The 22,886-nt window shown below is 36.2% G+C and overlaps 1 protein-coding gene across 8 annotated transcripts in view; it reads right to left on the bottom strand.

Moving 5' to 3' along the window:
• Positions 1–208: 208 nt before the first annotated feature.
• The window catches only part of CCNT2 (cyclin T2), a 30,102-nt gene continuing 7,424 nt past the window's right edge, over positions 209–22,886 (bottom strand). Inside the window, exons 3-10 of one of the 8 annotated variants that reach the window (XM_040971494.1) lie at positions 18,397–18,525; positions 16,158–16,218; positions 14,325–14,387; positions 10,929–10,974; positions 9,349–9,512; positions 6,406–6,476; positions 4,715–5,876; positions 209–4,613 (exon numbers count right to left, since the gene is read on the bottom strand). In XM_040971494.1, coding sequence (XP_040827428.1) covers positions 4,546–4,613; positions 4,715–5,876; positions 6,406–6,476; positions 9,349–9,512; positions 10,929–10,974; positions 14,325–14,387; positions 16,158–16,218; positions 18,397–18,525 — 1,764 coding nt within the window. In that variant the 3' untranslated portion in view covers positions 209–4,545. Of the gene's footprint in view, positions 5,877–6,405; positions 6,477–9,348; positions 9,513–10,609; positions 10,975–14,324; positions 14,403–16,157; positions 16,219–18,396; positions 18,526–22,886 lie in introns of those variants that run through there. The other 7 variants (XM_040971493.1, XM_040971495.1, XM_040971490.1 and 4 more) reach the window with 7 other exon arrangements.

The raw sequence follows: 22,886 nt of genomic DNA, 5'->3' as shown, positions 1-22,886 counted from the left end.
GCTAACAACGGATGAGAACACATTAAGATTTTCTAATCATGTGAAGCAGCTTGAAACACACACGACTTGCACGAATGTACTCATATTAAACAATGGGCAACCCAAAATAAACAAATATCCAGGACTGGTCTTTTCAATGAGGTTCCCACCCAAAGCTTGGAAACAAAAGTAAATTAGCCCCAAGATTTTTTAGATGAATGTATCACAGTAAGTTGCCTTCATCACAACAAATCTACTCCCAGCCGTGCAACCTTCAATGTACCTTGCTTACTAACCTGCTTGTCAGGCAAAGCAGATGATGGTGGATAACAGGACAGAAAAGGGGAAGTCACAGGTAAAAGCTGGCTGGGCCCAAACTGACACTGTGGAGTGAAAAACTGAAACCCTGCTCTCAGGGCTAGAACACTTGAGCTCAATTGAGCCTCACTGGCAAGACGCATGTTTCTTTGCAAACTGCTGATTTGGCTTACCTTAGCTACAGCAATGAAATTATTTGCTGATTTGAGATATGATCAAAGCTCTGAGCCTTGGAACTTGATACTCTCAGAATGCGAGGACAGAGTATGCTGCTTTTCAATGTAACAGAATCAGCGTTAGCACTAACGGGCATGAGTGTTGAACTTGGTTAATTCCAGTCTCTAGGAGACTGTAATTTGCTAATTCATTTGGATAAACTTGGACTTAACAAATCCTACTGCCTTTCAAGAAAGCCTCCTAAGACTGCCAAACTAAGAAAAATACTGGATCAAATATTCTCTGTCATAAGAACTGTCTATCTTCTCAACAAAGACACCCCAAGAATCACAAATTTAAGCAGCAGGTTAAAAGCACTACTTTTAGACACAAGTTGAAAAAGGTGAGCTCATTCAGGAACAGCAGTGTCTTTTTTATAGTTGTCACTGAGCTTAAAAAAAAAAAAAAACCCTCAACACAACCCACTGCCCTTATTTTCACAACAAATGCAAAAATCCTGAAATAGCTAACCAACCAGGTAGACTGACAGAAGTGTGTTAATATTAACATAAATGCAGTGGTTTATTTCTAAGGTTGGCTAAGGAATTTAAATTGCCAATTAAAATTTTCAAATATAAAAATGTGTTTGAAACCTTATTTTCTGACAAGGATAACAAAAGCATTTCAAATTGGTTTTCTGAAGCAGGTGTCAATTAGTCATTGCCTTAGTTCAAAAGGAGGGTATTTTCCAAATTACTACAAAGTTATATAAGCTGCCTGAAGAAACCATAATTAGAAAATTTCTTCAACTGACTGAAAACCCAAGAACTTGAACCAAAATTAATCTGCATACATACAAGAGCAAGATGCACAGGTGACCACTCCCAAAGACAAACACAGGGCTGACAGTGTGACTTTTAGGAACTTAAAATACTTCCAACTTGGACACTCTGCAGGGTTTTTCCACTAAAGGACACTGCTGCTTTTTAAAAATGCAGGTCTCTGAGAATGTTTCTGTGAACAAACACCCCTTGCTTTGGTTCTAAAAATGTATTTTAAAGTAGCTAAGGAAAATATTTAAAGGGGCCTAAGAGCTAAGTATCAGAAAACTTGGTTTAAAACGGTAGAAGTAGATAAAGCCCGTCTGTGGCATATTTCCTGCATAAAGGCAATAAGTCCGCAATCCTGGGAAAGCACAACTTAAAAATGAGTCACTCTTTTATTGGATGTTTAATGCTTTTTAATATTTTTTTTAAAAATCTCATCAAAATGTATCACCTTAACAGTACTTTGCACATACTGAATTTCATCCCTAAATCTGATGACACTATTTTGGTTTATTTATGGCTACTTATAAGAAGACTCACATTAACAGTGTTCATTCATCTGAGTCTTTTTCTTTGGTAGAGCCTACTGGGACGAGGCAGATTAACGATTTCGTGCGAATGAGATGGTTAAAGCAAATTCATGGTAATATGAATAAGAATTTTCCTTTAATGGAAATGAAATTTCAATCTCCATATTTACCCCCATTGTGGTTCTGGAAGCTTAATATCCTGTTCAGAGGTTAAAGAGTTTGAACAGCTCACACAATCCTGTAAAAATTAGAACTGGCTGCCCTTTAATAAATAAAGTTAAGTGTAAAGAAGTACATTTACAGAGTGAAAAGTGAATACATAGCATTTCAATTTTGGAAGTACTAATAAGTACTGACCCATAACAATATACACTAGCTACTTTTTAACTGTCCATCATTAGCACCAATAAAGATTCAACAAAATTACCTTTATTCCCACATCTCAAAACAATTCTGCAAATTCTTAGTGAAGTTTAACTATAGTCACAGACCTTAAATATTCACATTGTTTTTCTATGTCATACTGAAAATAAGTTCACTACTTTTCTGGATACTCTTTACAAAATCTTATTAAAATTCCTGGTATTATCCCCAATTATACAGTAGCACAACCGCCCTATATCATTTCACATGATAGCTCTGTGGAGATTTCACATCTAAATTACCAAGAACAAACCCCTGCCCCCGCCCCCCCAATCTTGTACTCAGCTTAATTCTACACTAGTCCTTGGATTATGTACCACTGTAAAAGAACTGCATCAAAATTACCATGTTTGTGGATACAGGATTATGCCATACAGAGCAATAAGGTTACATATAGACAGATTACTAAAGTTATGCAAGACAAGAACCAATGTTAAGACATGCTAGCTAGGCAAAAGGCCCTAGAAAGAGGCTCCTAGTATCAAGTTCAAATAACATTGACAAAACAATGAACAGTTTTCTTAAAAAAAAAAAAAAAATAATAAAGCTACCAGCAAAATAGGCAATTACTAAATGAAATAAAGCACAAGATTCAACTTTCAATATTTACAACCACAACACATGAGTAAAATTACAATTGTGCACGTAACAGTGGCTTTGTAACAAAAATAATTCATATACACACAAAAGAAAATTAAGACAGTTTTTAGTTCAACAGAGGTTGAATCCAACCCATCTCAACAATACTCAACAGCTCCAAGATTTACCACAGAATAAAGTCAAGATTAACTGATTAAGCAAGAGCTGTGTTACTGGTTTGCTTAAGCCAAATTCAAACACATCTATAGTTTGATCAGAAGTCAGATGACTGTGCAAACTTTACATCAACAGGAATATTCTGAGATGTGCAAACAAATGTAAAACCTCCACCAGCGGTTTGTCTGGAGGCTGATCATTTTTAACAGAGCTTCCTGATAATAACATTAAGCTACAAATACAGGTACAATGCACAGTGATCTTTTCTTTTTATTTATTGTTAGAATATAAAAGAACTGAGAGAGCATAGGTTTAATTTCATTTTTGTATGGAAGACTGCATTTACCTGAAAAAGAAATATGGCATCACACACAAACACACTTCAAGAGAGGAATATATTTAAGAATATGGTGTCATTCTGAATGTTAAAGGAAAAGTGATCCCTGTTTACTGGTAATAAAATATGTAGTGTTAAAGTTCTTTAAGAAAAAAACTAACTCTTTCACTATGTAAATAAATCTTTGTGAATTTAGTTTTCAAATCACAGTAATTCACACAACCATTATTAACAGCTCTGTTTTATAGTACTGCAACAAGCCAACAAACATTTAAATGCACTTCACATCAAGAGTATGTAAACTTTTTTTCCTCTTCAAGCCTTCAGAAAATTAGGGGTTATTTCAGTGGCCAATCTGGTCAGAACCTCTGAAGGCAAAAGTTTCATGCCCGACAGTGTAACTGACCATCCCATGCTTGGCACTGTACACCCATCCGGTAGTGAAGTGTCCCCCTTCAGTGGCTTCCGGTAAGGCCTAGAGTTTAAGGTTAACATAAAAAAGTGCCACCTTTGTTTTAGATTAGTGATGGACTCTGACAAGAGAAAATAAAGTTATTCTGTATATTGTTATACTTACAAGCAGCTCCAATCCTGAGTATTTATGGTAATATCTAAACATACAAAAATGTATGTACATTTTTCTCCACTTTCTTGTAAACAGTTGTCAGTATACTGTTTTATCCCTTTATCATTGAAACATGCAAATCATACATACAAATATAAATACACAAAAGAAAAACAATTTACACTCATTCAAAAGCCAAGCAACAACAAAAAATAGCTATACAGTATTCAAATTATAAATAACAAATGCTTGAGGCAGCTTATATCCCTAGAAGCAGCCAGCCATTCATCCTAATGTTCTCAGCTGCAACTGTAGAAATATTGAGTTTTGCACCTTCCATGCTTTTGCAGTATTTATAACACTATCATTATGTGGAGATAAAAACTTGTTTACTATAATCTCTTCTTTTCAGAATGAAGAATAAAGCAGCACTTACAAATATTGAAGCAGTGGCAGAAACAGCAGGTGTTACCACTGCTAGATCAGGAGGAATTTTTCCATTCCAACAATTTTTAAATTAAAAAAAGTAAAGAAAAAGTGACCTAAACAAATGATTACATGTTCATTCCTTGGGCACTTAGCAGCGAGTCCAGCATGTCGAATGTATCTTTGTAGTCCATATGCTGGCTGTTTGTACTGTACTCGTGATTGCCATCAGGACCGTGGGTCTCCACTGGCTTCTTGTCCAGTTTCACGAGCGTGCTGAGATGTCCGTAGCCCACCTGGTATGTGACAGGGGGAGGAGGGGGTAAGGGATGGTTAAAAACAGAGTTGTGAGAGGACATATACTGCTTAACAGAGGAGGAAGAACTAGATGAACTACCTGAACTTTTGGAACTTTTGCTCATTTTGGAGTGATGGTTGTGAGATGCATCATTGATATGCAGCTTCTTCCTTGAAGAACTGGAACTAGAAGAATAGCCATCACTGCTCAGGCCAATTGGGCTCCTCAAAACAGTGGGTGGGATTCCATCAGCACTGTGTTTGCTGCCACCACTGCTGCTGCTGCCACTGTGGGAATGGGAATGCTTGTGACTGCTGACATGGTGGCGGTTGGAAGGGTGCTCCTTGTGCTTCTCCTTATGGTCTCGGCTAACATGTGGGCTTGAATGCTTGCTCTTCCCACTGCCTTCATCAGAAGAGCTGTGCCTTTCAGAAGATGAGACTTTTATCTTCATCTTTAGTTCTTCTTTACTTGTTCCTTTATCAGTGGGTGGTATTGGAATCCGTAATTTCAGCGAGCCACTCTTCTCCTTTTTATCTGCCATGTACTTTTCAGGCTTTTCAGTATTTGTGATAGGAATTTTCATTTTAATGGGAGAAGTTACAGAACTGCTGCTGGCTGCCTGGGACTGTCCATGTTTGTGCTGCTGTTCTACCTGGGAAGCTATATAATGATCCCTTACATCAAGATCAAGAGTTTCTAGCTTACGTTTTTCTCTGTATTTATCTAATGACATTTTCTGAGGGATTATTCCAGGAGTGGCAGAAATTGGCCCATGGTGTTTACTACTCCCTGCTTTATGAGAATATTCTTGCTTAACGGAAGAATGATCAGAAATTTTGTCAGGTCTGTGATGTAATCCTGAATGTAGTGATACAGTAGGTCCCTGCTGGAAGTTGACGTTGTACTGGCTACCAGACAAAGATGTCTCCTGTTTTTGTGAATAGAGTTGTTCTGTTCTTGTGGATTCCTGGTGCTGAGGCCATTCTTGGTGTGATGACAAACTGTATGAGGTACCTGGCATTCCTGTTGCTAGCACTGATAAGTTATCAGATGTATGGCTGTCTTGAACAGAAATATTTCCTGAATTTAGAGGTACTGGAGCAGGGAATGCTGATGTAGACGGTTTCTGGAAAGTTGGGTTGGTAGGCACACCAGTGACACTATCTACTAACATGGAATTCTGGACCAAAGATGAACTGAGAAGCGGTCTCTCTGATACTTGTCCATCTACTTTTGGTTTCTTAGCCGCCTGATCAGCCTATTTAAATAAAACACAAAGGACAGTGCTAGCAAAGGAATTTAATACAAAACCTATTTTCCTATAGTCTGTTAAATTATATACATATAACACTATCATTATGTGGAGATAAAAACTTGTTTACTATAAATATCACACACACACACATCACCTTTAAGAACTTGTTGCCAGTAAATAAATGTCTTATTTGGAGGCATAATGGGAAGGCTATAAAAAGTTGAATGCACTGGTCTTAAGATCAAATACAAATTAAGCTTGAGCCCAGAATTAGAGTAACTTAATTTGTCTAGGCTCTAGTTCCTCCACCTGCAAATTTAAGAGTATATCTGATATACTCACTGTTAGAATTAAAAAGAAAGTGTGTGAGATACTTAATGTCTACTGAACAATGTCTACTGAATAAACTATGACTACATGTAGTTTGATATGTTTATGAGTACTAGAAGGGTTATTTAATAACAAAATTGGTTAGCTATAAAATAGGCAATTGACAAACTAATATTCTGTAATATCCTGCTAATTCTCTTACCCTCCAGTTTCGAATCTTCTTCAATCTACTAGGCGTTTTCTCCAATATTTGTAGAAACTCATGTGTTAGCTCTAAAAACAAAATTTAAAATTTAAAACTTAGAAGGTACCTTTATAGTATTTAATTCCTCTGAAGAGGGCAGTATTAAAAAGGGACCCTAAGAGCTTATCTACTTCATTGTTATCCTTCTAGTCAACCTTTATAAAAGTAGACATTCTTAGTGTCTGGAAAATTGAGTAGCACAAAAATAAATCGCCACTGAATACTACTAAGTCTCTATGAGGTAAATAACAGCAATATTTGTTGCTCGCAAGATGTAATAACAAAATTCTTAGTGTTTACAAGCAAGTCTAAGAAAAAAGGATATTTGTATAATCCCAACTTATCTTCCCTAAGGTATTTATTAATTACTATTAACTTCGTAGTGGAAGAAGCCAGGAGATATCATCAGCTTTTATCATCTGATCATGGCTGTATTTCCATGGAAAAGAGTTATCAGTGTGATAGACACCTTGTGCTAGGATGCACACCAAGCAGAGAACCACGTATTTCTGAAGATTTTTTGCCAAAAATACATAACTTCGATCTTATGAGGAAAACATAAGACAAAACTCTACGTGATGATCATTCTGAAATAATTATTTTCCAAAGTGTCAAAGTCACAAAAGACAAGGGAATACTGAAGAGCTATCACAGATTATAGGAGACTAATAAAGCATATCAACTGAATGGAATATAGGATCCTAAAGTAGGGAAAAACGGGAAAATCTGGGGTAATAGTATTATATCATTGTTAATTTCCTGGTTTTGGTAATTACAGATTGTTATGTAAGATGAAGCTGGGTGAAGGACATACAGGAACTCCATACTATTTTGCTAGTTCTTTAAGTTAAAAATATTTCCAAGTCCAATGCTGTTAAAAAAATTTCTTTAACCATATGCTTACTTTCTACTATTCAAACTACATTGTGATACATTTTTTTCAGTTCTCTTAAATTTAAGATTTATAATAAGATGATACACTTTTCCATAGAAGTGCCATAAAGATGAATTATAGTTTAATAACTCAAAATAGTATCACTGCTACTGGCCACTCTTCTCAAGACAAATAATAATACTAAACAAGTGACTTAAAGTATGATTACAGATTCATTCATTACTTTTACATGTAAATAGAAAGCTTCTTTCTCTGGAAACTATTCTAGGCAAAAGCTGACTGAAAATTGAAAGCAATATAAGCCTTAGTCTTAGAAAAGTACAATACACACACAAAAATGCCACACTACTACAGATTTAGAAGCATGCGTGCAAGCACACATGTGCACACACACACACACACCCACACACACCCTATTTAAAACTGTCCCATAAGCCAAAATCTGTCTTTCCAGATGTAACTTCCCTGATAAATTTAATGTTATTTCCTACTAAAGGTTCATGGACTTTTTGAACCAGTCAGGATAAAACAACATTTAATGTCCGAAACTTCACCACATAATTTGAAAAACTTAAAGCAACTTTTAAAAAATTTATACAACTTTTCTACTTTACATTAGTCAATGAGACTAACAGAAGGTACTTTTGAGTCCAACATTAACAAATTGTTTTGACTCCACTTATGTAACATCCTAACCACCAAAATTAAATATACATTAACTTCTTTACATAAATGCTGGTAGATAGCAGACATAAAAGTGTTTTTCTTTCTTAAGTACCCTACTCAAGTTTTATAGAGTACTACAAAATAATTTGCAAAACAATGTATACACCCCAAAACTTGGCAACCACCTCCCCCTGCCTTCCTAGGTGGATTGCTGGGCAGCTTTGACTGGAAGTGGAGCAGCTGGGACTTGGTCAGTGTCTTAACATGAAGCACCAGCACTCTAGGTGGTGGTTTAACTTGCTGCATAACAATGGCATGAGTATACACATTTTAAACTCAACAATGTAAGAATACTTTAAACATGCATTCTTGTTCTATCATCTATAGCATTTTAGTTCATGTATTTTTTTTTAGAAAAGTCCTGAGGAGTTTTAAATCGTTGTAGTGGTTAATAATATATGCAAATGCTTTTTCTTTAAACTAATGAATTCTGTGTCATTCCGTTCATTTAAACGTGTGACTGCGCTTTAAAATTCCATTATCAAATTGTTAAAATGAAATTACCTTTTTTTAAAAGAATCCTTATCTTCTTCTTTTTTAAAGATTTATTTTTATTATGTTTTTATTGGAAAGGCGGATATACAGAGAGGAGAGAAAGAGAGGAAGATCTTCCATCTGTTAATTCACTCCCCAAGTGAGCCGGAACGGCCGATGCTATGCCGATCCGAAGCCAGGAGCCTCTTCCGGGTCTCCCACGCGGGTGTAGGGTCCCAAAGCTCTGGGCCGTCCTCAACTGCTCTCCCGGGCCACAGGCAGGGAGCTGGAAGGGAAGCGGGGCAGCCGGGATAGAACCGGCGCCCATATGGGATCCCAGGCGTGCAAGGCGAGGATCTTAACCACTTGCACCACTGCGCCGGGCCCAAGAATCCTTATCTTCTTAAGTATCAACGATCAGTAGATGAAATGGGTGGCCCTTTGACTTAGTAATTCATTAAGGCACTGCTTGGGAAGTCAAGTCCTGACTCTGCTCATGTCCATGTCCAGAAAAGTAGCAGATGCCAGCTCAAGTACCTTTGATTCAACTTGCCACTCACGTGAGATACACAGAATGAGCTCCTGGCCCTTCCAAGCTGTTACTGGCATTTGCGGAATAGTGGATGAAAGACTTCCCTCTCTCCACCTTTTGAAAGAAAATTATTTTACAAAGAACTGGTGTAACTAATATATCTGTGCATGTCTATGCCCTCATTGGACAGGGTGGAACTGTTAAGGTGGCAATGGGTAAGTAGGAAATTATTATTGTAAAAAAAATATTGTAAAAAAGTTTCTTCTCTATTTACCATCTAGTAATTCCAGAGTGACAGTAGGATCCACATATTCCCACCAATGCTTTCCATCAGTTGACACAGGAATCTCCCAATTGGACCATTTGCAAGCCAAATGAATGCACACACATGCTATCACTGTTGGTTTGTACTGAAGACAGAAGGTTGTAAGATGCAGACTGCGTGGAGCAGGTTTGAAAATGGAGAGCCATAGAAGTTCATATATGTAAAACAAAGAAAAACATTTACCAGTGAGGTCAAAGCGAAAAGAACATTATAGAGATTTTCTTCTTAAAGTCTAGAGTATAAAATCTTATTTTATTAAGTAATGATTAAGAGTTACAAAATACATTCTTTAAAATAATTGTTGTTCTCACATCTAAATCCAAAGTATACGAGGGAAAGATAGTATAATGAATAATAATTGCTATATGCAAGCATAAACTCCAAACTTTTATAATTTTTGTTTATTTTGTAATGCCATGGCAAAACACAAAAAATACTATTTGCAAACATAGCAACTTTATAATAAGGGCTTATATTAAATCTGGCGTGGCTGACCATATACAATTCTCTAGTAAATTAAAGAGAATTTAACATAAACTCTGTAAACCTGTCTTTTAGAAAAGCCACAAGGAAAACTTACCTTTCACAAACAACTTCAAAGTTCAGTGTCACTAAACACTTAAAAGCTACCTTTCTATTCCTGCTGTATACTAAAAACTGAGCATAACATGCCATAGCCAGCCTTTTCTCATCACTACTTGAAAGTATTTCCTTTCCTACTCAACTATCTAGGGGACAGAGGTAAAAGGCCAACAACATAAGCCTGTGCCAAACCACATTTTTAAATAAAATTCATCAAGTGCTATAAGAAATTAAGAATCACACAAAAATTATTTGTTTTTTCTCCCCAAACCTGTTTTAAAACAAATTTAAACCACCAATATAGTCAATCTCAAAGAGAATTATTAGAAATTTAAAGGCTTCTTGCAGCACTATTTCAGAATTGATAAAATGACTCATGAGTCACAAACACAAATTTTCATCTTATAAAAACTGAAAACTTTTTTAAAAAGCAAAATTATATTTATGCAAACTCAGCTATGGCTAGAACTTGACGACTTCTAATTTACTAATGACAGGTATTAACTAGAAAAAATCCTATGTTACATAAATCTTAGTTATTAAAAAACTTTTAAGATTGGAGCAATGTGAAATTTTTAAAAACTGTCATTTAACTATAATTGTAAACTAGAAATAGCTTTATACTTACCAAGTTGCTCGAATTTCTACGTTAAGTTTAGCTCTTTGTAATCTTTAGCTGTTATTCAGGCTACCAATTTTAGACTTATGCACTCACAAATCGAGAATATGTCATCAGAAAGCACCACTACACTTCACATTGTGCATTTAACCCCTCTGTGCCCAAAGTCCCTTGTACAATACACCGCAAAGCAAACAGGAAGGTACCACCACAGTAGATGGTCCAGTCTCCTGTTGCAACAAGGGTAAGAGACACATTGAGGGGGCCCTGCATTAAAGGAAGCTATAGTGTGCTACAACAGTGCAACAAAGAGGGTCAGGATAACAACCTGTTGGTAGCCATGAAATAGGATGTCTGTGCCAAATCCTTGCTTGCTGTAAGAAAAGAAAAAAAAACCAAAGACGATACCATCAGCATTAACTTGCTACCATCAAAAAGTTCTCAACACAACAAAAACTTCAAAGATTTGTACACAAAAAGTAAATTTTACTTACTACTTACAAATATCACAAGAGCGCCATCATTTTCTATACTACTGAAAATCTTCAACAACATTCACTCAAATGTTTTCTTGCTATCCCCCAAAGATCTGAGAAACAAGCCGATTTGCTTTTAGCTAGCCAGTTACAAGGGCTAAACTTGTTACTAAGTTAAGCATCTAGTCAGCTAAAAGTTGCAATAAAGCATTCTCCTGGATTTAAAAAAAAGAAGAAGAAGAAGAAAAGATTTTTGAAGTCTAATACAAAATACAAAGAGTTGCCTGCCAGACTTACTCCTCAGTCATATTTGTCTTAAATACTTGCATCAAAACAAAACAACCCCCCCACCCCCAAAACTCAAAGCACAAACTGCTCAATTAAAGCATAAACAGAGGATAAGCAATGTAGAAATACAACTTGGGAAGCTCCACTAAAATTACTTTAAAAAAAATTAAAGATTCTAATTAAAGGCAACACTAAGAAAAGATATAGGTACTCTAGGGAAAATCAGGATGCTCCAACACTGGTTCCCAACAGAAAACAAAATGTTAACTAGCTTTGTCATAAACTAAACACCACATCCCCTCCCCTAGTGCCTCTTACTCTTCTCAACAGCAACACTCTTTTGGAAGAGTTTCCCCATTTTCTCCCATTAATGTTCATAATCACTGTTTACCTAGCATCAGTCAACATCAATTTCATCCCTAACATGTTTCAAATTCCTCCCCCCTTCTTTTTTTTCTTTTTAAATTCATGGCACCTGTAATCCCTGTAGCCCCATGTGGATCATCAACACAAGTTTTACAAAAGGGATTTGGGTTTAGCAGAGTTGTGCTAAGGAAGAATATCAAAGCATCAGATGTCTTGGAGGCAGTGTGACTTAAGTATGGCATTCTTTCCTGGTGGGGAGGGAAGGAGAAATCATAGAAGTGAAAGGTCCCTGAAAATGACATTAGCCAGTTCTGTAGCAAAAGCAGCATATCAACTCTCATTTCCAGAAGGAGGAAATAGATTTCAAAGAATCAATTTCATTCACCACCCTCCCCAACCCCCTGAATCTAACAAAATCTAGAGAAGGAAGGAAAAGATAATTCTAAACTGGCAGAGTAATTTTCATCCAGGAATACATCTAAATTAAAAAAATATATGTATATAAACAGTTTTTGAATAGAGAATGCAATAATTAATGTTCTTTTTGTAGCTGCAAGCAGTAACAAAGAAAAAAAAAACACCAAATATGACAGAACATTTTAAATGATAAAAATTATCATTATCAGAAATGTTAGACAAAATGAAGTTAAACATATACATTGTTTGTATTCAAATTTAAGAATCATCCACATTCTAATAAGCATTAAATAAAAAATTAAAACAAAAAAAAAACACCATTTGTCAGCAGTAAATGCTTCATTTTGGATGTTATCAAGCCTGCAGCTTTTGCCATTGTTTTAAAATTTAACTTTTGTGTCTGGCTTAGTGTTGTCAGAATCTTGTATGGGTCTGGCTTGTTTCCTAGCTACTACACTTCTGATCCAGCTCTCCACTGATGGCCTGGGAAGGCTTCCTGGGTCCCTGCACCCATGAGGAGATCTGGCTTCAGATCAGCACAGCTCTGGCCTTTGCAGCCATTTGGGAAGTGAACTAGTCAATGAAAGATCTCTCTCTGTCTCTCCTCTCCGCAACCCTGCCTTTCAACTAAAAGTAAGCACATCTTAAAAAATCAATTTTCAAATTAGCTTATTTCATGTTTATAGTATTTAAATGTAGTAGACCACATGCAAAAATTATTATATAAAGTTTGGACTTAAAAAAATTATTCTAATTTGACAAATAATAATCTGAAATCCAATTGTACTTCTTAATACATTTAAGGAAACTTAAAAAACAGTAGTATCTTTTAAGCTTTCTTTCACTAGGCTCTGTTTAAAATTATATGGTTCCCTATTACTATTACACTTGATCTTAGCCAAAAGGCTGAGAAGCGATTACCTATTACTATTAGAAACAGCTTTTTCAGGAAAATGAAAACTATTTAATGCTTTTAAAAAATTTACCATTAGAACTATTTATATAATTCTATACTACACTGTAATAATAGGGATGAGAACGTGTTACAAAATAAACAACCACAAAAAGAGGAACTATTAATTAAATATGTCCTAGTTTAACAATGTAGGCTACACTGAGATTAAAAAAAATTGGAATTTTTAGCATTCTGGTTTTTAATACTATGGTACCAGAGTTTTTCTAAAATGCAGTTATTAACATAACAAAATTTTATTTAGGCACAAAATGAGTTCAATGTAGAACAAATAAAAAGTGAGAATATATACATAAATGCTAAAAAGAGAACAAGGCTTTCACAAGTCTTACCTATTTTGTTTACGACAAACTTAAAAAGCCTGGTGAATGAAACTGCAAAATTTCATTTTCAAAAGGGAAGTAACAAAAAAACACTAAAGTACCAGGTGGATGGGCTGAATACCTAACACTTCAAATAGGAAATAGCAAAGTAGAAGTAAGAAGCAGCACAACATGCACCTGTATAAAAAATATTTCTAAGGATACCACAACAGACATACAGGATTCACTGACAGGTGTAGAAAACTACCTTGTGTTTTACAAGCACTTAACAATACCCAAACTTTCCTACTTTACACAAGGTTTAACAGACATATCGCAATGTATCTTGCTTATAATTACTCCTCTATCAAAAAAAGCCATTTTGAGTAATGCTAAAAAACTGAAAACATATTAAGCCAATTTTGTCCAAATGAATATGGGAAGCATTTCTAAAAGTGACAAATGTGCTAACAACTTGAGGTTAGCCTTAAAATTCTTAAGCTATATTCCTTTTCAGGAAGTAACCAAAGTTTGACAAAAACTGGAAATCAGCATTATTTTTTGCACCTCTGCACAGCCTACCTCTTAACATCAGCCGAAGTGGGACTGGCATAGCCAAAGGGAGGATGGAGAGAAGAATCCCAATATTTGGAAGGCCCCAGACCTTTTTAGTGAAGCTAGCTTCTCTAAGTTTAAAAGAACCTAATACACCAGGCCAAAGCACAACTACAAGTACTTGAATAAGTTGATGTAGGAGGCGGAAAAAAAAGAATGCTTCAAAATGGCAATTCCCCATTTTAACACAATCCAACAAAAAGTTAACTCTTCCCCAACATCTAATCAATTACAGATTGAGAAAAATTAGTATTTTTATCTTACAAAAACGTTTTAAGATCACTCACCTCTTACTAACTGGGTACATTTCACCACATCTGTGTGTGGGTGTTCAATGGTGATCTCAAAACCTGAAATGATAAGCACTATTTTTCCCCCAATCATTTACCATTACTGACCTGAGAACCACCATTCATCATAACCATAAATTTGTAATATATTCACTAATTACAAACCCCAGAGATAAAGTTGTAAAAGTTTCTTATCACTGACATGCACATCGTGTCTCCAAAGATGAGAAATAGCTTCTGAAGTACAATATCCCAATTTAAAAAACAGTTAAAGCTCAAAGACTACATTAATCCAAAATTCCAGATTATAATTAATTTGGGATTCTCAAGTTAATAAGAGGTTAGATCTACAGCAAATAACTATTAGTAAGCTGGCTCCACAATTCAAGCACAGATTTAACTTAGTATTTCATATCTTTCAGAAGATGTGAAAAGAACATTTTTCACAAATGTAAGGCAAAAACAGCAGTAATCAGCTTTTTCAATTATACAGTCTCATTTTTTTTACAACACATCAGAGCAAAGGGTTAACATAATAACTATTTCACTAGTAATTAAAAATACAAGGCAAGTGAAGCATTCAGGTTTTAGGATTCTTTAAAGTGTGTTTCAGAAATCAAAGGTGAATGGTAAATAGTTTTCACTGTCCAATTAACCCCTAGGTATGGCAGGGTTTCTCTTTTTATCATTAAAAGTGCATGCCATACCTAGTCCCTTCAGAAACAATAAATAAAACCCTAATAAATGGGTAATACAAATTTATAAAGAATGATGTGCACTCTATATTTCTACATTTCTATACTACATATTTCTAATATGCAAAATGCTGTTCTAACTTTCTCTTAAAATGTTATTCTTAAGTTCAACAGTGTCACAACATGGGTATGACACATTTTATGTAATAAACAATATCTAATAAATTTTATAATAATGTCATCAATAATATATGCTGTTGTTTTTCAAAATTTAATCTTGTGAAATAAAATAATAAAGCATTTGGTGGGAATAAAGTTCAAATATATTTTTTCAAATATTTTTTATACTTTTATTTTAGAAATACTTCAAATTCTGTGCTTTAAACAAGCTATTTTTGTAATAAAAAGAATGTTATGATGGGAAGCTGTAATTCATCACACTAGCTTCCAACAAATTGAGAAATAAGTAACAAAAACAGCTACAAATTCACAATCTAAAGTTATGTATTACTGTCCAACTTTCAAAGAATGGAGGCACTCAACATTTAAAGAAACTCTGCCAAGTTTACAAAGCTGATCACAGGCTGCAGATTTATAAAGTTGTATCTTCCCAGAGTCCATGTTTTCCCTACCATCCCCTACTAGGTTTTTCTAAAAGACTTTAGACAAGTTACATTGTTAGACTAAATGAAAGACTGGAGTAGATGAACCTGTTCTATGAAAAGGTAACTTTTAGAAGAGAATGATCAACATTTAGTTTCTATGTCACATTAAAAAAAGACATGACATTTTCATTACATACTGACTATAACTTTAGGAGAGCAATGATGTTTGTACACATCACAATCACACACCATCACAGGTAGTGCTCTAAGGGCCATTTCACTCCCACTCCAGTGTGAAGCAGTGTTTCAACTAAAGTCCAAGAAATCACACTGCAGGCTATGTTTACCATTCAGTTAAATTAGGCCAACTGAAAGGAAATGCTAAAAATTGGTTCTTATTGTGACTAGGCAACATCACTATGGTCCAGAGCCTGTTTTAAAATAACTTTCTTCAACAATAAAATCATTCCAGAAATTTTTTCAGACTTATTACAATGAAGAACAGAAAACAACTGGCAGTAAGTACATACCTAGTGTTTGTAGCATTATGGTTTCAAGTAAAACCAGTTCTTGTGTCTGCTGAAGGTAAGCCTGTCAGATCAAATGTTAAAATGTTTAATACACTGTACCACATGATCTTTTTTTTTTTTTTAAGATTTGTCATTTTTATTGCAAATTCAGACCTACAGAGAGGAGCTACAGAGAGAAAGACCTCCTATCCACTCCTCAAGTGGCTTCAATGGCCAGAGCCGAACTGATCTGAAGCCAGGAGCCAGGAGCCTCCTCCAGTCTCCTAGCCTGGTGTAGGGTCCCAAGGCTGTAAGCCGTCCTCCACTGCCTTCCTAGGCCACAAGCAGGGAGCTGGAAGGAAAGTGGAGAAGCCAGGACACGAAACAGCACTCCACGTGTGATCCCACTGCATGCAAGGTGAGGTCTTTAACCACTAGCCTGTAGGGCTGGGCCCTGACCACTATATCTTATAATTTCTCTGACTGCAAAAGAACCACAGCAGTTTGGAAATACAGGGGAAAGTGAGTGATGGTGTATGAATTACTTTCTTATATAGGAAATGTAAACAAAACAAAAAAGGAGGTAACTAAAGATAACAATAACGAGACAGGGAGATAGTTGAAAAAAGGACATCTACCCAGGCACACAGTGCTTCTGAAGGCACATTAAGAACAGAAGCACCAATCTAAATGAGAACACCAAACTCAAACCTGACTTCTAGAAAAAAGCTTACAATTCACTCTAGCACATTTCACACGGTAATGCCTTCAAAGTCAATGCTAGTTCAGTGAGTCGTTTTTTTAGAATTAGCTTGCTTTCTTTAAGGAAACACAACAATTAAAATAAAATTTTAAAACACTACGCTATTAAAAAAAAAAGAGTCATATGCTCACAGAGATGTAATTTGAAGAAATTGCTTTCTCATACTTTAATTACGATGGGATACAGGAAATGAAAAATTTTCTTCAACCACATTCTCAGGTAGATCATTATGACTGACCATGGTGATAAGAAAAAAAATTATCACATGTAAATAAATATTCATTTATGAGAATATACTAACTTACAAAGTAAAAGCACTTTTTACTTATGTTCCACTTTCAAAGGTCACTGTTCAATCATTCCTTCCTTCCCTCTTTCACAGTTATCTTTTCAGGAAGCAGACAGACAGTGGGAAGGTTTCCATTGGCTGGTGCATTCCACCAATGCCCATGATGAGCCTGGGGGCTCAGCACTGAATCCACATCTTCCACATGGTTTGCAAGAACCCAAGTGCTTACACACCGCTGGCTGCCAGGGTCTGCATTAGGAGCAAGCAGGAGCTCCTTCCAATGCAGGAACCACAGGACAAAAAGGATCAGAAATTGGGTTCAGGAGTGTTACCCAGGATCCAACATGGGACACTGGCATCCTAACTATATCCTAACTTCTAAACCAAGAGGCAATTTTTAAAACATAGACATCTATAATTTGAACAGCATCCTGTTACATATTCATTCAGTTTTGTAAAATTAACAGAAAATGTCTAGAATTAGCTTTGAATAACAACAAATTTCCCTATTATTCAATGGTCACATTGTTTGCTCTCTTACAGTCAGTATCTATAGTAAAATTCATCATTAATAAAACCACATATTTCATCAAAGTTTCAATTAATTTGGATATTAAATATACTTAAGTCAAATTAAATTAATACAATCTGGTAGTCATTCACTGGATAAAGGTTTTCTAATCAAACAACTCACCTATAATAAGGAATGTTAAGAAAATGTTAAAGTTCTATTAATTGTAAAATCCATTTTAAGATGTCAGAAAAATTTTAAATGGTACTTTAAAATAAGGTTTATTAATACAGTGCTAATACATACATTCAAAAACTAGCATTACTCTTCAGAAAAATTAAAATGTTAAAAAATATTGGTCACAGAGGCACAGTGCAATGTGTATTTCTGGGGGGGCTGGTGTTACCACATAGCCACCATCTACGCAACCTGCATTCCCTGTGTACACTGGTTTGTGTCCTGTCTGCTTCGTTTCCTACCCTGCAACCTGCTCATGTGCCTGAGAAAGCAGCACAGTTTTGGGACTCTGCTACTCATGTGGAAGACCTGCAAGAGGCTGCTGACTTTAGCTTGTCCAATGCTGGCTGTTGAGGCCATTTGAGTAGTGAACCAGCATGAGGGAAACCTCTTTCCCCCTCGCTAAGCTCTGCCTTTCAAACATCTTTTAAAAAAATCAAAAATCCCAATTTTTACATACCTCACATTTAGTATCCAGCAGTGGCTCGAGGGGATGAAGACAAGCATGTGCTACTTTGATAACATGTTCAAGTTTTCGAGCTTGTTCTTCTACTTTTGCAGCCAAAAATAATGCAGTAGGTGATATTATCTGCAGAAAACATAAAAATTTGGTGATTTAAAAAGGAACTCATCTTTGGAAAGTCCCCTGTACTTTCTAAGGAGGCGAGAAAGTGTGTAAGGAAGGACTATACATATGTGTGTGTTATACTACGACAAAATGAATGTTTTAATAGTTATTTTTATTAAACTAGTTAATTACAGGCTATAAACTTTTGTTTTGAAGAGTTAGCTAAAAGAAAATTTAAATATTAATCTACACATATAGGAAAAAACTTAAAGTAACACACACACATATACACACACGATAAAAAATGGATAAAGTTTACCCACTACACTTTCTTTTGGTACACAGTCACTAACCACTTAGTGGTATTTTAGATCATACAATAAAGCACTGCATGGATCCCAAAAATGAATTTGCAATGTAATGTTGCCATTATTTCCCTTTAATAACAAAAGTAGCTGAAAAACTAAATAAAATAAACAAACTGGATAGAAATGTTGCCAAGTGGGGATTCTAGAAATCAGGCAGTTCTTTTAGCTTGGTACATTCAATTTCTAGAAGTACAAAGGCACCACACTACAAAAACAATGACAGGAAACATCAATTCCGAATATTTACTTGAAAAGGTAGTAATGAACTAAATAATTGCCAACTTGAAAAACAGACATACTTTTTCTTAAATATATGTATTTTAAAGTTTATTTTTGGGGTCTGGCAAGTAGTTCAGTGGCTAAAGTTCTTGTCTTGTATGCGCCAGGATCCCATATGGCTGTCGGTTCTAATCCCAGCAACCCCACTTTCCATCCAACTCCCTGCTTGTGGCCTGGGAAAGCAGTCAAGGATGGCCCAAAGCCATGTGATTCTGCACTCATATGGGAGACCTGGAAGAGGCTCCTAGCTCCTGGCTTTTGGAGTGAATCATCGGACAGATCTTTTTCTCTGTCTCTCCTCCTATCCAACTTTCCAATAAAAATAAAATAAATCTTAAATTTATTTGTGATGATGGTAAATGCCAACCATGTAAATAGTTGATCAGGGTGGGAAGAACAAGACCACTGTTTACCCATTTCATTTTTCTTTTCCCTGTATGGGGGAAGGGGTGTAAAATGGGAGGGACCATACCCAGCCTCCCCATTGCCTCAGTATCTGACGCCACCCTAGGGTCCCCATTGCAGACCATGTTCTGAGAGTTCTGCTTAGGTCGTTTAATAGTTCTGAGATTGTGACGATATTGCTGCTCCAAGAATGAGGAAATCCTTCCAAGGTAAACTGGCTGACATAGTCCACTCCAGAGTCTCCATTTACCCAGAAGTTTGCTGTCAAGCCTCCCTGGGGTAGTTGATCAGTTTGTTCTGCCCTCCTTCCTCTGCAAATCAATGGCTGCTGTGACCCACACCTTGTTCACCACATGCTGGGCCCTCATGTATATCATGGGAGCCGCAGCCTAGGCAGTGACTCCTAATAACCCCCACTGGACCTGTTCCAGCTCTGGTTCCTGTACCTGCCAGCATGTGCAAGTAGACTGGTTCAGTCTAAAACAGACACTTTAAACTCAACTAATGTTTTAAGTTGCACACAAGAAATTTCTAGGGGGAGTAAAGCTGTGGCCTCATATGTCAGCATCCCATATAGGTGCCATCTTGAGTTCCAGATGTTCTATTTCTAATCCAGCTCCCTGCTAACATGCCTGGGAAAGCAGCAGAAGATGACCCAAAGTGCTTGGGCCCCTGCACCCTTGTGAGAGATCTGAAAGAAACTCCAGGATCCTGGTTGGCACAGTCCTGGCCTCCCCTTCCGTCTCTTCCTGTTAACTCTGCCCTTCAAATAATCAAAAATTAAATCTTTTTAAAAAAGAAACATTTTGGGCCCGGCGCGGTGGCACAAGTGGTTAAGGTCCTCGCCTTGCACGCCCGGGATCCCATACGGGCGCCGGTTCTATCCCGGCAGCCCTACTTCCCTTCCAGCTCCCTGCCTGTGGCCCAGGAAAGCAGTCGAGGACGGCCCAAAGCTTTGGGACCCTGCACCCGCGTGGGAGACCCAGAAGAGGCTCCTGGCTTCAGATCAGCATAGTATCGGCCGTTGCGGCTCACTTGGGGAGTGAATCATCGGATGGAAGATCTTCCTCTCTGTCTCTCCTCTCTGTATATCCGCCTTTCCAATAAAAAAATAATGAAAATAAATCTTTAAAAAAAAAAAAAAAAAGAAAAGAAACATTTTCCCTGGTGAGTTCCAAATGGAAAGATTCACATACCAATACACTGAAAGATGAGTATTTGGATCCTCGCTATATCTTGGGGTTATCCATTACTATAAAGAAATAATGCCAATGTGGAAAACGAGGCATAAACCACATCAATATGAACTGAACAGTTAATACCAGGAGAACATTTTTTTTTATACAGCAAAGGAGTATTTTTTCTTGAGAGGAACGCGGCTAAAATATGGTAACAAATTTATTACTGGGTTCTGCTTCTGAAAGAGACCCTCTAGTCTAAATGAACCTGCAGAAGAATTAAATGGATTAAAACTGACTTTAAAATGCTCTATTCCTGTTGCATAAATCTGTGCAACAGACCTAGAATACCTACTATTCCTCAACAAGCAGAAATGTTAAGACTGAGTAATTTAAACTTCAACTCTCAACTTACTTCATTTTAAAATTAAAGTTATAAAATGTAAAGATGAAAAACAATAATTTTATCTGATAATCATTCAACACACAGATTGAGTCCATTCTGTTTCCACCAAACACTGTTTGGTTGCTGTTCAATACATCTGCGGAATGAATGAGATGTAGTAATATACAGACACCAACAGTAAATTCAAAGTATGTTAAGGCCGCAGTAAAAATCTAAGAGTCAATGTTCGCATAAGATTTAAAGAAACACTCCAAAAAATGGAGACATTTGGCTTCCCACAACTTCACAAACTGGTCTTCAAGCTGCAAGTATTTATCAGAGTGAATCAATACCATTCAAAAGTCAAATCAGACTGATTTTAATAATTTCCAATATAACCAATTACAATCCAGAATTTCTTAGTTCACTGAAAGTAACTTACATAAGTCTCCAATAAGCTTTTCTTGGTAAAATCTAACTGGGCTCCCAATTATACTGCTCCACCCTCTTCATATTTTTACAGTAGTGGCAACCTGGTATCTAGAAACACTTTCAACCTACACAGGTTTTCTCAGAAGACAGTCCCCAAAGAAACATAGGAAGAGTCTTGATGATTCTAATAGTCGACAAACATGAAAGTAACCAGGGAGTGGAGTACTGATCTCCAGGGTAGATTCCTGACTTGTTGATCCACAATCCCCACCAGTCATTTTGTTCTCTTTAAGCTGGACTCAATTCTCATTCTCCTCTAGTGGAACACTAATACTCCACATTGGAACAAGCTCCTGATGAAATCCACTAACTTTCATTCACATTGACTCCTCTACAATCTGCACACATTTTACTCCATCAGGGCTGTAAAAACAAAACACCTTTTAAGACAATTACTTTATTTATGAATATCCACGTGAGGCTTACGATGAATAAGGAAGGTGATAAACTAAATATTACTGCTTTTTGTATGGAAATATTATCTTCCTATGTGGCTTCAAAGAATTTCAAAGTTTTAGACTGCAAAAAATGTTACTAGTTGGTCTGTGGCTTTAAAAGATGAGCAGACCCTTTGAAAGTAACAAGTATTCAGTGGCACACAAAACCTCAAAGCCCAAGAATTTATACCACTATTAATGGGGAACCGTTTTGAGTGACCAATTATAAATGGACACTGTTCAGTATGGAAAAGGATCCTGTGATACACGGTTAATCAGAACAATGTTCTGATATTTCGTTTAATAAACTTTCTCAAATTTCTGTAACTAAAGGAAATAGAAGTTAGTTTTTAAATAGTGTCCAAAGCTTATCCCTGTAATAGAAACCAAACTACTTCACCTTAGCTTCAAAACAAGAGTCCACAGATACACCATACAAACCATAGGGAAGGAAAGGTGGAGATGATGAGGCAGGTGTAGAACAGAATCAGACCGTCTCGGTGGAATCCTGCTCTGTTATTTCACAAGAGCCAATTTATTCTGTTTGGGGGAGGGCGAACCACAATTTCTACATCTCTAAAGTGGGAGAAATACTAAGCGCTTATAATAAGGCTGTGATGAAATTGAATAAATCAACATGTAATTCAAGGCCTTATTATGTTAAAAAAAACTATATTGCGTTGTTAGTTTGGATCTTAAATTTAAGTAATTCAAAAGCTTATCTTTAAAACTTTTCCTTCTTGCTCACCTTTTTCCATGGCTGACCTCAATTTTTTAAAAAAGTGATATTCTCACTCTGCCCTGAACTCATTTCATTAAATGCTGTTTCAATCTTAAG

Source organism: Ochotona curzoniae, unplaced genomic scaffold (genome assembly GCF_017591425.1).
Source record: "Ochotona curzoniae isolate NIBS_2020 unplaced genomic scaffold, NIBS_Ocur_1.0 contig_2210, whole genome shotgun sequence".
NCBI classification, from domain to species: domain Eukaryota; kingdom Metazoa; phylum Chordata; class Mammalia; order Lagomorpha; family Ochotonidae; genus Ochotona; species Ochotona curzoniae.
The sequence above is the reverse complement of the archived record's forward strand: the minus strand, read 5'-3'. Positions and strand labels throughout refer to the sequence as shown.